We start from the raw sequence: 16,498 nt of genomic DNA, 5'->3' as shown, positions 1-16,498 counted from the left end.
ACACATTCATGTGTAACCTCATCTGGGTGTTCCTGCTCTGGTAGGGGGATTGGACTAGATGACCTTTTGAGGTCCCTTCCAATCCCTGACATTCTGTGATTCTGTGATCCCCGGACACAAAAACTTTGCTATGTACTTACTGTTCAGCAGCAACAGGGAAAAAATCAGTAACTCAATGAAATTTTCTGTTGAAATACAGCTCACTCTGATTACTATATACAGCAGAGTATGTTTTAGTTTTGATTGGCATACTCACTGAAAGCATCTCAGGCTTGTTCACCTTGATGAATTTTGGCCTATTTCTACATTTCCAAGTGTAATAAACAGTCAGCAGTAATCTCAGGACCCTACACCAAAGGATAGCGAGTTGGATCATCCACACTACAGCAGCGCCCAGCAGGTGAGTGAGGCTACATCTGCACTGTAGAGTTTTGGACTTCATGTGGTTACCTTGAGATCCAAACACATAGTTTTGGTATATTTTCTTGCTTTAAGTGACCCAAATAATGTAAGAGCTGTGTCACAGCCCCTCAGTCTGGGGGTTTTGGGCATTAAAGTGGGGGCAAGTGTTGCACACCTCTACATGTAGCATCAGGGCATGTGGAGGTGATTGAGTTTAGTGAGGTGAGTGTGACTTGCATAAATTCTTCTGTAATTAAACGTTATTAAGTCCTGCTGCCAAAGCACACAAAAGAAAACTTTAGGGTGTCACTCTGTCCTTGAGGGACTTGATATGCCTTGAATATTTCACTGTCTTAGTAAAACCAGTTATTGTGTCCAGTATTCCGTAATGCCTGTTGTGTCCACATACTAATTGATATTACTGTGTGTAAATTACTGCCCTCTACTGGAACGATGGGCAGAGTATTTCACATGAAATTGTTTATTACTTAAATTAACTAAATTGATTTTTGAGTTTTGAGGTTTTTGGAACCAAGTACCACGAACTGCAGATGTTCCTAGTGCCTTCTTGTACCATAGTTACTTGCTGTGCTCATATCAGCATTCATTCAGTCTTTGCTTATTTGCAGTATAAACTGCACCAGGATGGTCTGATTGTCAAAATATTTTCATTTTTTACTGTAAACAGGATGTGCAAAGGAGCTACAGAAGTGCAGTCTTCTTGTGGATGCTCTAATGTCAGTCAAGGAACTTCCCACACTGTCATACTTTTAAGCCTGTAATAATCAAAAGAATCCATCACAAATTCTTCATAATTAAAAATTATATTCCCAAACCAAAATATTCAAGAATTATAATACAGGTATCACTATTTAAAATAATGAGGCTAGCTTAAAACTAAGACATTTTACATGATTTTTTGTTTGTTTCCAGTGTTTTCAGACTCTGAAGTTCACATTTTCAAGCTTTTATTTTCAAACTTGATATTAAAATATGTTTCAGTTGAAGCGAAAGCTGGGTTTCTCAATGATTTGTGACTCAAGGAGATGACATTTAAAATAATTGTGATACATAGCAGCACAGGAATTGAGCATGCTATGACAGAAAAGCAAAAGAAATCAGGAAGAGCAAGACAGAGCATCTGTCTCACAATGCAAGAAATACAAAACACAAGAAGACAAAAACAAGTCAAACCATGGCTGTAAAATAAGCCCATTGCCTGGCAAGTATTACACAAATCAAGTTGTCAAGTCCTTTAAGTTCTCAGGATCCTCAAAAACAATACAGTATGGGACACTTTTGAAGATACTTTTTCATTCAAACAAACAGCGATGACACAAAATTCACTTTACAACTTCAGAGACTTCGCTGGTTCCTGAAACTGCACACCATGTCCTGCTGTAGCTGGGAAAGCAGAAGAGTGCGAGTCCAGTCTCCAGCACCTGAGTCCAGAACTGTCTCATGTTTAGGAATTTGCTGGCCAGCCACCAATAAGGCTGTATTGATGGAAATTATGGTGTTCACTTAGCGGCTAAAAGTTTATTGCAGATATTAATGTTCTATATACATCTTCTGGCATAGTTATTTGTCCTTTGTGTGGGGATGTAAAAAGTGGTCTATAGGATTAAAGTCATACAAATAAATACAAAACATGTAATAGGAAATAACTGAGAAGATACATAATTTAATATGCTATGACTGGTATTAAGAAGCAACCTTGGTATGGCAAAATGCCATTACAGTTTAATGTCAAATAAATAAGTTTTATATTTATACCAATCTATATGAGCTCCTATATGTCATAGAAAAATATGAGTACCAGTAAACACATCCATATAAATACATAGGAACTTAAACAATATTGTATTACATATTCTGCTTCTGAAAAACAGTACTAAGATTTGTTTCCAGTATTATGGTCTGCAAACATCAGCAATAATTACAGTGCTTACAGGAATCCTCCATAAAGGCATGGTGTAGCATACTGATGAGGTATCAGCCTTCTTCTAGTCACATAAAAAACATCTACAGATGAAAAAAAATGAGGCCATGTATATTTGTGGAGGAATAAGGAAAAATATTTGCCTCCTGAAAACTGAAAGAATCTTGCGGATGCTCAAGGAACCACACAAAATCAGCAGGAAAAAAAAAATATGTTGTACTGTAAAAAGGACTGACATCATAACTTTATAGAAAAAAAAACAAACAAACAAACAACTACAACTATTTTCTAAAGATTAATGTGTTGCTGAATTCAGTGAACAGCCATGCTCCAGAAAGGAGATCTATCACGAACCTCTTCCAAATAGCTATCAAACAGAAGCTGACTGATTCAAATGGCATCCAGTCCCACTACCAACACTGATTTCTCATTTTATCAACAGAGTTTTGTATCTCATAATGTAAGTAAAACTGAATTTCTCTTAGGAAAATAATCTCTGATATAGCTTTCTTTGAAGGAAGTAGGACTTGTTCTAATACAGAATTTATGTATTAAATGTAAAACCAGAGGATGAATGTCATTTTCGCCCCCAAATCTCTGCTGCGCCTCCAAAGTCACTCCAAATCTTACATGGCAAAAGGCAGTGGAGCCATGGGTGTGGGTATGAGAAAATTACATCTTTCTCTGGACTTTGCGACAGTGGGGAGTCCTCCGTCACCCCCCTGCACAGTCTCATGCTGATACAGAAATACTTGGCAGGTCAAGCATATTGGTATTTTTGTAATTGTATTTCTGGAATTAACTTCTTGTTCCTGAGGGTCATGAGAACCCAGCAGCAGCAGAACTAACAATGGTGGTATTTTGCCACCATTGCGCCCTATTCAAACCACTGGTCTTTAGGGAGTGTCTAGGGAAGGAGATGGAAATTACTGAACACTGACATAATGTGCATGCAAATAAGAACATCTACATAATATAAATAAATTCTCTTAAAAACTGGTACTATCATTAATACAGAATATGTAGCATGATTAATAAAATGTATGAGATCAATAACTACTTTTCTGGCTATTGTATTTTCTTTAGGACTGATACAAGAGCAGAAAATTTCCTGGCATGCCTGACCAAATGAATAACTCATAAGTCACTTTCTTTCTCCCCTGAAGCACTCCATCCTGAATAAAGAACATCTTTCATAACTTTTCTTCTTGACAAAGGACAGTCTTTTCCCACTGATGGGGTCGGGTTGGGGGGAGTTTACACATATGCATCTTACATGAGTATCAGCATCTTGTACTCTCCAGTGCACTGGTGGGGACACAGATGGCAACATCTCTACTTTGCTTCTAAAAAGATATGTGCATGCTTTTAAAACAGAACATAAAAGAATACCCGCCAAACTGGCCACAACAAATAGCAGATTTTCCACATACATCTCCCACACTCTTTAATGAAAACTGACCTGGCAAAATAATTTTATTAAAAAATGCACTATTTTCTTGAATAGCTTTAATTAGATTAACCTGACACATTTGCACTGTACACAAAAGGGGTTTACTTAAGAAGAAATTTCAGTAATAGAATAACACCAAGCTGCAGCAGGTTTGAGTCCGGCCCCATATCAGGACTCTTGCCTTTGCTCAGGGTTTCTCTGTGGACCTGGGAGCCTCGTAGACATGTTTCCTTCGGGCTCTCCTAACACTGGCCCCAGGATACACCACACCAGAAACAATGAGTTCTGCTTCGCAAGGTATAAACTTGTAAAAGCAAGTTTAAAGTGTTTCATTTTATCAGAAAACTAAAAACTATGAGGTAACTATACATTCGATGCTTCTTTAATTAGGCTCCAGAAACATGGCTGGTCTTGCCTCCATACAGTTTTGACAGAAAACTGTGCTTAGATTCCTATAGTTCTGGTTGTGACCGCTATTATTTTAATACTTTTCTCTTCCATGTTCCCCAGGATCAACAGATCAGCTGGTGCCAGGGAGCACCATGTCATCAGAGGTGCAATTGCAAACTTAGGCTTGCTCATGAGCACCCAGTAAAATCACAATAAACTACAAACCAACCACAAGTTACTTTTGAGAGGAGAAGGAGTGTCGCTTTTTGCCAAACACTGAATGCAGCAATTACTTTCTGCTGGACAAATTATCCTCCATCTTCTACCCCACTTCAGCTAATATTCAGTTTCATCTCTGACCTAAATGCATTTCAGTCACATTTGAAGATATATTTGCAGCTCCAAATTAATGTACAAGGTCTTCCTGAGCAGTTAAGGATACCCAAGACTAAGTCTTCTACACCTTTCTATTTAAAGATCTTCATTTTGGTTTCTTTAGAGTAAAATTTCCTTTTAATCACGAGCCTGCCTCAACCTCTTGCTTCAATTTTTGGTGCTGCAGGTCAGCCATTTCTAAGATAAAATCAGTCCATAGTATGTTGTCCTACTGTACTTTTTCATGCTACTTGACTGCGAAACAGGTGCTTCACCCTTTGAAACAGAACCTGTAACCTCACAGCAAAGGTTCAAGAGTCATTCTAGCACTGATCTCTGAAAAATCTGTCCAAACTTGATCGAGTTATAAAACTTTGAAATGTCAATCTGAGCAAACACCGGAGGCTTGGTGGAAAACCTGCCCCCAGACTCCATTTACCCAGAGTATGGCCAAGCCCAAAACAGGGTGGGAGCAGCTAAGATCCTCCCCCAAAATCACATCAGGCAGTTTACAACATGATTACTGTATTGCAAAACCTGCAATTTGAAATATGGAAATTTAAAAATAGTTACTGTAAGTCAACCCAACAACTAAGAGGTGTGACAAATTCATAGAATGTCCTGAGCTAGAAGGGATCCAAAGGATCAAGTCCAACTCCTGTCCCTGCATATGACAACCCCACAGTTCACACCGTGTGTCTGAGGGTGCTGTCCAGTCTCCTCTTGAACACTGTCAGGCTTGGGGCTGTGACACCTCCCTGGGGAGCCTGTTCCAGTGCTCCACCACCCTCTTCATGAAGAACCTTTTCCTAACGTCCAACCTAAACCTCCCCTGGCACATCTTCCTGCCATTCCCTTGGCTTCTGCCATTGGTTGCCAAAGAAATCGGTGCCTGTCCCTCCTCCTCCCCTGTAGACCATGATGAGGTCTTCTCTTAGTCTTCTCTTCTCCAGGCTGAACAAATCAAGTGACTTTAGCCGCTCCTCATACGGCTTCCTCTCCAAACCCTTCACCAACTTTGTAGCACTCTTCTGGACATTCTCTAGTAGCTTAATAGCCTTTTTATCCTGTGTTGCCCAGACCTGCACACAGTGCTCCAGGTGAGGCCGCACCAGTGCAGAGCAGAGCGGGACAATCACCTCCCTGCCCAGCTGACAATGCTGTGCTGGATGCACCCAGGAGACACTTGGCCTTCTTGGCTGCCAGGGCACTGTTGGTTCATGTTCAGCTTGCCATTGACCAGAACCCCCAGATCCCTCTCTGCAGAGCTGCTCTACAGCATCTCATCCCCCAGTCTGTATATACAGCCAGGGTTGCTGTGTCCTGGGTACAAAATATGGCACTTGCCCTCATTAAACTTCATGTGGTTGGTGATTGCCCAGTTCTCCAATTTGTCCCAATTCCTCTGCAGGGCCTCTCTGCCCTCGAGAGTGTCGACAGCTTCTCCCAGTTCTGGCAAACTTTCTAAGCAATCCCTCAAGTCCTGAGTCTAAGTCATTTATAAAGACATTGAAGAACGCTGGCCCTAAGATGGATTCCTGCAGAACCCGCTAGTGACTGGTCATCAGCCATAAGCCCATTTACTAGAACTCTTTGAGCCCAGCCCATCAGCCAACTGCTCACCCACTGCATCGTGTGTTTATCCAGCTGTATCCTGAACATCTTGTCCAGGAGGATACTCTGAGAGACAGTATCAAAGACTTTACTGAAATCCAAAAAAGATCACATCCACAGACAGTTGCTCCTGGAATGCTCTGCAGCAAAGTAGGAGCTAGGACAGTGCTCAGGGGTACCCTGTCCTGTACTGCTGTCACAGTCAGGCACTAGAGAGGACATCAATGAAGAGATAGGAGGAATTGTACCCGAAGAGCTAGAAGAGACTAAATGGGGATACAATCTCGTCAAGAACGCAGAACATACAAAGTCTTGTGGGACACGAAGCTCAGGTGAGAAGAAATTTGGCAAAAGAGCTGAGAATGTATTTACACATCAGACACAGCAGTGGTAGCTTCACAGAGCAGAAATCCCAATGGCAATCTGTGGATTGCTAAACCACAGCTAAAAGCTAAACCTAGGAAAATAGAGACAAAACTTTCTATTATTAGAAGAATGTTAGGGTCACAAAGTCAAGTGTTCACACTTCAGGAAGTCTCAGAATTGAAGTCACCTATTAAATCCTAACTCAACCCTCCTCCCATTAGGCACTGTGACAAAGTCTTTACCTCATCTGCACATTCATTTCCCTAGGATCCTGTCTGATGATGGACAACGACCTAGTTGTGTATCAGAGTCACGTACCCAACTAAGTGAACTGCTGCAGGACTCCTCCTCATCTCTCACAGATGCTGGAAGGCATGCAGGAAAGGGTGGGAGACAGCATAGAGGAAAAAATCATGTTTCTGAGTCTACACCAAGTAAATGGTGCCCCTGCAGTTCTATCCATCTCTGTCTGGATTTCAGCAAGTCACTTGAAACAAAATCTGAGCAGATTGCCAGGGATTGCAAGTTACTCATTCCCTGGGTGCAGTACAATCAGATCCTGGAGGCTTTTTTGGATGAGTGCTGTGCAATAGAAGCCACCGAGAGCCATAATTTGAATATTAAAATAGAAAATTCAAGTTCCAACACTCAGAGTTATTGATACTCCTGAGTTCAACCTCATTGTGCCTCTGATTCCTATCTGTACAACAGGAACAACCTAACCTTACAGCTTCCAGGAACACAATTAAAACATTAATGGTACCAACTATGCAAGACTCAGTACTCCTAAGCACCGTGTTCATGAGCACTTGACGGAATTTCTAATTCTGTGCTCAGTCCAGGATTTGAGAAGACAGCAGTACAGCAAGCAGCAAGCTCCAGGTTAACAGATTCAGCAATGGGGGGCATTACTTTGTGCACTGAATGAGACAGAAAAGCTCTATGCAAAAAAGGGGTATGTCATCATGTCATTAAAAGACAATCTTGCACTGTGAGGAGGCTGCATAACAAGGCAGCAAGTGGTGTCCTTACCTCTGGTGCCTCCTGACTTTGAAGTACTGAGCTTCAAAGCTTAAATATATTCTTTGTGATTTTTTTTTTTTTTTTTTAGTATATAGTAAAATATAGTATATAGAAAATATAGTGAATAGAAAATATAGTATACAGAATGTAGAATATATAGTATATAGAATTTATATATAGAGAGAGTATATAGAATTTATGTATATATATATAGTATATAGAATTACACATAGAGAGTGGCACTTTTCAGCTATATGCAACGGACGCTAAAACTACAACTTTTTGTGTTTTACTGTACTGGATGATCATGGTTTGACCAGAGATCTCAGAACCACCTTAGTGTCATCACTTTTAAAGAGTCTGTTAAATACTTTAGCCAAGTTCTTAAAGCAATCATTACACTAACAGCATAGTGGTTCAGAATCACATTAAACCAACAGTACTTCATTTAACTTTTCAGACAAATAGGTTCTCGCTCCAACAAGGCAGTTAAAATTCTGGTTCATTTCTCAATCAGTTTGTGAATTCCAACTTTAACCATAAGCATAGTGGGAACATAAACAGTTTAAACTACCTCTGCAAAAATTATGAAAAGCATAGGAAAACTAAGGCTGGCATTTGTGGCACTCATTGTTTAAAAAACAAATCCCAGCCAGTGAATCAGAGTGACTAAGAGCTGCTGGGCACCATAGTTCTGTCCTGAATAAGAGACAGCGCGAAGCAGCCCTGTCCCAGGAACACACCAGGAGCTGGGCTGCTGCTCACCACCTCTGCTGTAAAGGGCGAGGGAGGAGGGAAGGAGCACACTGGGGCAGTCTTTTCATACACAGCTTACTTTCGACAGCAACCCAGCCACGCTGTCTGCCTCTTTGAGAGCAGCCAAACCATGGTTTCGGCTCTCTTTTTGCTCCAGCCAAGGTTCAGCTCCTTGCTGCAGCTCACACGCCGCTGCCCAGCTGTGCACTGCTGCCCTCTGCCCCTGCACACCAACACTGGGGCAGAAACTCTTCCCAGGGAGCGCTGCAGAAAGCCCTGAGCAACCTGCCCAGCTCCCAGTGCTGACCCTGCTCTCAGCCAGAGGCTGCACTAGAGACCTTCCACAGTCTCATCCAACCCTGACGATTATATAGCTTTTATGAATTAAGCTGTCTTGTGCTTACTGTCTTTACAGGTATATGTTGGGCAACTGGTGTCTGAAACCTTAACAAATAGATAAAAAAGTAAAATAGGCCAAACAAGTCTGCAAAGCTGTCATCACAATGACGATTTAATCACAAGGCTTTATTTGGCTTGATGGTTGGAATATGACAGCACACTGATGGTTAAATCTGCATTTTATTTTGGTTATTGCTAGTTATCAGTTATTAATACACTGCTGCTCTGATTGTCAGTCAAGGTTGAACCACAATGTCAACTTTGAGAAAAACAAGGGAACTAGTACAACTATCTACCTTACCGGGATGGAGAAGAAGCTGGTCTGGCAACCAGCAAATAATGACACATTTAGACCAGTTTAAATTTCCTGCCTTCTCATTAATGAAAGCTGGAGGAAGAGGCATAGGAATATGCACTGCAGCTACAGGGGCTAGAGGGAAAATAAATATAAAAACAAGAACAAAAATCCAAGAGACATAAAAGCATTTGAACAAGAGAGCATCTCCAGAATCAACAGATGTTATTTGTACACATTTTGTTATGTTGTCAGATAATTCATTTAATTAAAGGGCATGTGTATCAGTGTCTCACTGAATAGCACTTAAATTATGGCAGTGCATAAACCCAGAACATTAGTATTCTATCCACCTTAAATAAAAAGTCTGACTCCATCAATTTTAATACTCAGTTGCCTTAAGAAGTTGGCTACAGCTTCATGGCAGTCTGCCCAGGTCCTTTGCTCCATCAAGCAATAGTTGTCTTTGACCAAAAAGAAAAAAATAGCCAACAGTATCTTTGCTGAATGTCTGCTGGCATCTGCTATTAATATAGGAATAAGTAGATTACATGTAAAGACATTAATATTTTGGGTAACACTAACACTACAAAAGTAGCTCATTTAGTAATTCATTACTGAAGCTACCCACTTTAGACGAGTTTTTCAAAAAAATTACCATGCAATTTTTATCTGTTATTTTATGTTCATAAGAACTAATGTCCTGTAGACACAGTTTAAACATGTATATTATACACTATTTACCTCTATATTATACAATACCAGCATGTCACAGTGCCCTAGGCAAGGTCACCAAAGTCCTAACAATGCTGTAGGATGTGACAGAGAAATCCAGCTTTACAAATTAGCCTTCATTATACATGATTCTGCCCATAAATCTTGATGTATTGTTTTCCAGCATAATAACTTTACCTTGCACTTGCAAGTACCCTCTAGATCTTTTAATTCATGAAGTATGTTACAAATACAAATCAGCAGTATGTTTGCATGCGTAAAGCGAATGCGTTGCTGCGACAGCAGTGCTCTAAATGTGACCTGACCTATTGTAGCAGCCGCCTTGCTCTGTGTCCTTCTGGCCTCCACCTGGGGATGGGAAGACTGCAGGAGCCTGGTTTTTCAGAGCAGTTAGGTGACCTAAAGCTACAAAAGCACCTGAAATGAAACAAATAATTTTTCTTTGGGAGTTGCAATCCTATCCTCCTCATATGCAAATCCTATCAAGGAACCAAACTGGACCTGCAAATGACTTAGAAAACTTAGAAAACACACAAGCGTGAGTCTGCTTCCCGGAGGCAAAGTCAACTCTTTTGATTTCTGAGATGCTCAAAAGGTGCCTCCGACGTGGAGCTACCCCAGATTTAGCCCTGAGCGCGGCTGTTTGTGGCACCATCCCCTCCGTGCCCTCCAGGACTCGGGCAGGTGCTGCCTGCACGGGGCTGGGGTGGTTCTGACCTGTCTGCACCCCGGATCTCGCCCTGCAGCGCGACCTGCCCGGCCACTGCCAGCGGCACCCGTGCCGACAGCCGAGGCGGTGCCCGGGAGCTCCCCGTCCCGCCACGGCTGCAGCCCCGAGGTCTCCGCGCTCCGGCGCGGCGGAGGCAGCGGGGCAGGTGCCCCCCAGGCGCCCCGGCCGTCCCCCGGGGCGTCCCCTCGCAGCAGGGAGCCCTCTGCGCCGCCGGGGCCGGGACGTCCCCCGGGCTCTCCCCTCAAGCGGCCGCAGGCAGGTAGCGGCAGCCGCGGCGCGGCGGGACTGACCTGCAAGCCGCCGCTCCCGGACGTTCCTCCAGAGCAAGTCCCAGGCTTTGGCGGTGGAGTCCCGCAGCTGCTCGCTCAGCGACCTCCGGAGCTGCGCCTTGGCGGGGCGGCGCTGGCTGCTCATCCTCGGCAGCTCCGCATGCTGCCCCGGGCAGCCCCGCTCAGCGCCGGCGGCCGCTCCCCTCGCCGGGGACGGGCGGCGGCGGCCACATGGGGCCGCGGGGCAGCCTCGCCGCGCCGCAGTCCGCGTCACCGCCGCTCCGGGCGGGCGGCCCCTTCACCTGAGCGCCGCCCGGCACGCCGCCCGCCCCCGCCCCGGCCCCCGGGGCAGCAGCGTCGCCGCCAGCCTCCCCCAGCGCCCCGTCCCGCGACCGGCGCCTCGCCGCCCTTTTCCCTCTTTCCCTCCCTCCGTGCCTCAGCCCCTGCGGGATCCGGCCGCCCCCGCCCTCCGGGACCCCGCGCCCCTCGGGCTTAGGCAGCACCAGCAGCCCCGGGCCACCGAAGGCCTCGCGGTCCCGCGCCTAAATTTCGTGCCCCAGCTTGTGCCTGTGACCCTTCATTTGGGAACGGTCCAGCCGAGAGCTCCCCGGCCACCCCTGCTGCCCGCCTCGGCTCGCCCGGGACCAGCGGCGCCGGCCCGGCTTCGTGCTCCTGGACAGCGACGGGGAGCCCCCGCCGCCACGGCAGCCCCACCGCCCCGCTCTGGGGAGCCCCGCTGCAAAGAGCCGGCGTCTGCTGCTCCAGGGCCAGGTCACCCAACACAAGGTGATAGAAAACGTGGCTCGCAGCGGGCTGCCCTTTTCTCGGGAAGCTGTCATAGGTGTTTCACCCACGCTGCAACTTTTGCCAAAAGAAAACTGTTTTTTCCGAGGTCTCTGTTTATCAACTTTCCAGCCGAGCTCAAGGCACAGTCCTTGCAACACAGCCTCTCCCACTTCTTCCCACTTTTATCTTTCCCATTTACCTTCCACCTCCCTGCATCATCCCTTCTTCTCCAACAAGCTCTTCCATCCTTAAAAGATTTCAAAATTACTTGCCACTTTTTGCATACGTTTACAGACTAAAAAGAATCACGACTCCTCCATCCCTAGAGGAGCCAGCGAGCAACATCAGGGCTCTTATGCTGTTTAGGAAACCAATTTTGTGATCTGGGACATACTGTTGCAAAAGTGGCCCCTTCCCTATCCTAGCCACCTGTGGAACTGATGGTTCCCAGCAAGACTGGCAGCAGAGAGGCTGATAGCTGAGAAAGACAACAGGGGTTTCATTCCATTTAGTCACAAACCATTACTTATTGCTTACTCTTTTTGCAGAGTATCCATGATGTGCAATGAAGGGCCTCATGTTCCTGAAAGTGAGTGCTACGCCTGGCAGAAGGGGACGTGGGGGTGTTGATTGACAGTCAGATGAACGTGAGCCAGCAGTGTCTCAGGTGGCCAAAAAGTCCAACAGCATCCTGGCTTGTATCAGGACTAGTGTGGTCAGCAGGACTAGAGAAGTGATTGTGCCCCTGCACTCATCACTGGTGATGCCCCACCTTGAATCCTGTGTTCAGTTTTGGGCCCCTCATTGTAAGACGGACATCGAAACACTAGAGAGAGTGCAGAGGAGGCGACGAAACTGGTGAGGGGCCTGGAGCACAAGTCTGATGAGGAGCAGCTGAGGGAACTGGGGCTGTTTAGCCTGGAGAAAAAGAGGCTGAGGGGAGACCTTATTGCTGTCTACAACTACCTGAAAGGAGGTTGTAGCGTGGAGGGTGTTGGTCTCTTTTCCCAGGTAACAAGTGATAAGACAAGAGGAAATGGCCTCAAGTTGCACGAGGGGAGGTTTAGATTGGATATTAGGAAAAAATTCTTCACAGAAAGGGTTGTCAGGCACTGGAATAGGCTGCCCAGGGAAGTGGTGGAGTCACCATCCCTGAAGGTGTGTAAAAGGTGTTTAGACAAGGTTCTTAGGAACACGGTTTAGTGCCAGAGTTAGGTTAGGTTATGGTTGGACCGGATGATCCTAAGGGTCTCTTCCAACTGAAATGATTCTATGATTCTATGAAAGAGCTGAATACCCTGGTAAAGCAGTCATGTTAAATATTATCAAGTTATATATATCAATATATACTTTTTGGATGTATCAAGATATACATATATGTATTCGATGTATTATACCTAGTAGTAGCAGTAAGAATAAAAGCTGTGATACACAACCCGCTTTAAGAAAGGTATGTGTTGGGAATCATTCACAGGCCAAAGATGTTTTTCTTCCTCTTAGGATGGCAGAAAGCATGACTAAGGTAAAGTTTGATATATATCAGCCTATATATATATATAGATTACCTTTAAAGGTCCCTTCAAACCCAAACTATGATAGAATTCTATTATATCCTTATCTTGTTTAAATTAAAACTGTAGCTGCAATGCCAGCAATACCCATACAGCCTAAAAGCAAGCAAACAGCTGTATTCCATTTTACCACCAGTTTTAATAACATGTTCTGCTTATTCTCTGATGTTAATTTCCTTTCCATTGTTCCTGTTCTTAAAAGGTTCATCTTAAGCTACTCTATCTGATATAGGGGAAATGATGTGCTTGCCCCAGAACTTGTGAAGATCATATGTCACTCCTCCTCCTGCAGTTCCAGCTACAGTGTCCTCCAAATGACTGGACAAACCCTTATGAGAAAAGGAACACCTTCCAGGGACAGATGCATCCAACACCTGGAAGGGGGACAGCATAATTATGTAAATACTCCCACATCTCATGATCCAGAGCAAACACCTGCTGATGCTAATGGGAGAAGAGAAGATTACAGTTCCTACAATCAGCTCCTCTGCCCTGTAAATCTGCCTCTGACCTCTTCCTCAATATTTAATCCCCTACCAACACAGCCATTATTGGTACATAAGACTTATGATGCTTGTTTTCTGCCATGGGCTCCTATCTGCTAGGAACCAGGCAGAGATGACAAATTAATTTCTGATATTGTACTCAGCTGCCCTGTAAAGATCAGCAGTGACACACAGTCTAGACATGAAATCATAACATCAGTTTCGAAGGTTTTGCATCATACTGCTGTGTCACTGCCCACAAACACCAGCCTGTGTCAGCCACTACTGTAACCTTCAATAGTACTCTTCTGGCAGCCACACTTGAATGCACCTTCCAGATGTGTCCAGCCTGTCTGGAAGATAGATCTCCCTTTCTTCAGCTGTTTTGTGTAACCCCCAGAACACAGCAATACAACAAAAGATATTCTCTTCCCTTCCATACAATTTCTGAAGGTGTTACTTTATCAAAAAAATGTCCTTAGACTTCCAGGTTTCCTGAAAGCAGCTAATTAAGAATGAGATACTAGCAATTGCTAATATCACATTATCTCACCGCAGGTTACTAAGATAAACTTCAGTGATACGGCTCTATTTCATAATCGGCAGCAGAACTGAACTGGCAAGCCTAGACTGAACTCCATGGCAGGCACTGACAAAAATCTTACTAATTTCAGGTACTTTATTGTGGAAAACTAAATCCAGCAGCAAGATCAGATACAGTCATTTTCTCCCCAAAGAAAACAGTGCTATTGAGTAATGAGAAAATATCTCATGCAGCAACTGGCTTATGCCTATTTTATGCCTTTAATCGTAGTCAGCTGTTCAGATGTCAAGTTATCAACACACATATTTTTGATGCAGTACACCTACTAGTAGCAATAAGAACTGTGTAGCACAACCTGATTGAAGAAAACTATGTGTTAGGGATCATTCACATGACAAAGATGTTCCACTTCCTTTTAGGATGGTAGAAAGTATGACTAGGTAAAGTTCTGGCCTCACTCCACACATTTTCATCTGCTGGTTAAGTGCCTGAGTAGCCAACTGATCAGTGCTCTTGTCTACATCTTGAAACATTTTCACATTCTGAACAAGATGGGTAACATTTCTGGGAGAAAAAAAAATAAAGGAAAGCACATTTTCCACAGATACAGCAGTTCTCCTGCTTGATACTAGTCATGGCAAAAGGTTTTCGTTCAGAGTAATTGCAATAAAAACATTGTATATGATGAACAGAAAGGAGGAAATTCCCAGTTGCCTTAAAAAGGCTGAACTATGATATTTGTCTTTTCTCATTGATGGCAGAATATTGGCAGGAATGAAAGTGCTATTTGCCTGTCTTAAAATCTTGCAAGCACAGAAAATGGTGGGAAAAATCTAAGCTAATTACACCCATGCTCTGAAGCCATCGTGGCACAGAAGTCTGATGTTCTAATTATATATTTCACAATTTATAGTTCCTCCCAATCACCATGGTAATTAAACACCAAGTTAATTGATACTACATAATAATCTGGCCTCTAATTAGCAGTGTGTTTTTAATTTGTTACAGATTCCATTATGCAGCCTGATCTAGTCCTAATAAATGAAAAAAACTCCCATGCACCTGGTAAGAAAAGAATCAGGCCTAAGGAAAGAAGACTACATGTTGGTTTGCCATTTGTAAACTAATGAAAGATGACCATAAAAGTACAATTTCTTTCCTTCTTTTCTTCTAGCCTTTAGTTATGGTGAGTCACAATTTTTTGTTAGTTGAACCACTTCAAAATATTTGTGTGGTAGTAGAATAACAAAACACGATACGTCTTTGCAGGGGAAAATGTGAGAAGAGTACAATCTTGGTTACTGCATGCTGTTTAGTGGACACAAGGTCCTTACACTTGTATATCTTAAAAAAAAATACTATGGCAAAAGAGAAAATAAATTAGTGCTACAGGATCTCTGATGCAGTCTGATGTTAATCAGTGCAATAGCAAATGTTATAATACATCTAATTCTTCAGGAACTGGCTGTAAAATAGTGAAGCTTCTTGAAGTTTATTATACTCAGAATGGTGTTGCTGTGCTTTTGTAGCTTCAAATAGCACTTCAGACAGCATAGATATAAATACATCAAGTAATATTTATAACTTTGGCAATGATCTTTATCTATTTGGGGTCCTAGAGCTCTGGAATATGCTTTCTATCACAGACTAAATGTCCTGGATGTGATGTTGTAAATCTGGGTTACCACTGGAAGGGAAGAAAAGATCTGAGGTTTTTCATTGCTTGTTTCCCTAATAGCAGACTGCAGTGAATCACATGCTAATTCTGATTCCATGGTTGAAGTTATGTGAAAAGTAGCAAGGGCATATGAGTAGGTGTCCTCTTTGACATCTAAGTAAACAAGCAAATATTTTGGATAGAGAAAAATAAAAAAATTGTGAATGAGGACAAAATGTTCAGCTTGCTCCCTGGCACTCTCTCCTTGCTTGTTTTTTATCTATGCAAATTATCATAATTTTAAGGTAGCTTTAATGAGGATCAGTTACAAAACAGTTTCACTCTTTCCAGGTTTATCAAGAGATTGGCACCTGTCTGTCCATCCTTCTCCATCTCAGCTTTCTGAAGCTCTGGGAAGGTTCACTCCGCACTTTGCCAGCAGCAGAGCACTGCTGGCTTACATTAGTTGGGGCCAAATTCTTTCATTTTTGTTCACAGTGATTAATGCTGAAATAAATGGGACTTCTTGCAGTATTCACTGTGAAAAGGCTCTAAGTATGCCCAGCTACAGACTACAGGAACAAAGTATCTGCTGTTTGATTGTGCTCCCTCTCCCTTACTAAAACTGGTATGAAGGGGATGGGGGAATCAAGCTTTTCTTCTGTTTATAGGACAGAGGATGGTAATTTATTATTAATAATAAACT

At 43.2% G+C, this 16,498-nt stretch overlaps 1 protein-coding gene across 2 annotated transcripts in view; it reads right to left on the bottom strand.

Annotated features, from left to right (window-relative positions):
• Positions 1–16,498, bottom strand: part of STARD13 (StAR related lipid transfer domain containing 13) — a gene marked incomplete at its 5' end in the record, with an annotated part of 310,017 nt that overhangs the window by 137,647 nt on the left and 155,872 nt on the right. The window contains one exon of one of the 2 annotated variants that reach the window (XM_082046430.1): positions 10,771–11,040. The exons of the other annotated variant lie outside the window; for it this stretch is intronic. Coding sequence (XP_081902556.1) covers positions 10,771–10,894 — 124 coding nt within the window. Of the gene's footprint in view, positions 1–10,770; positions 11,041–16,498 lie in introns of those variants that run through there. 2 annotated transcript variants of the gene reach the window in all.

This window comes from Streptopelia decaocto (assembly GCF_964273445.1).
Source record: "Streptopelia decaocto genome assembly, chromosome: 1".
Taxonomy (NCBI): domain Eukaryota; kingdom Metazoa; phylum Chordata; class Aves; order Columbiformes; family Columbidae; genus Streptopelia; species Streptopelia decaocto.
Note: the sequence above shows the minus strand (reverse complement) of the source record. Positions and strands in the feature narration are given on the sequence as shown.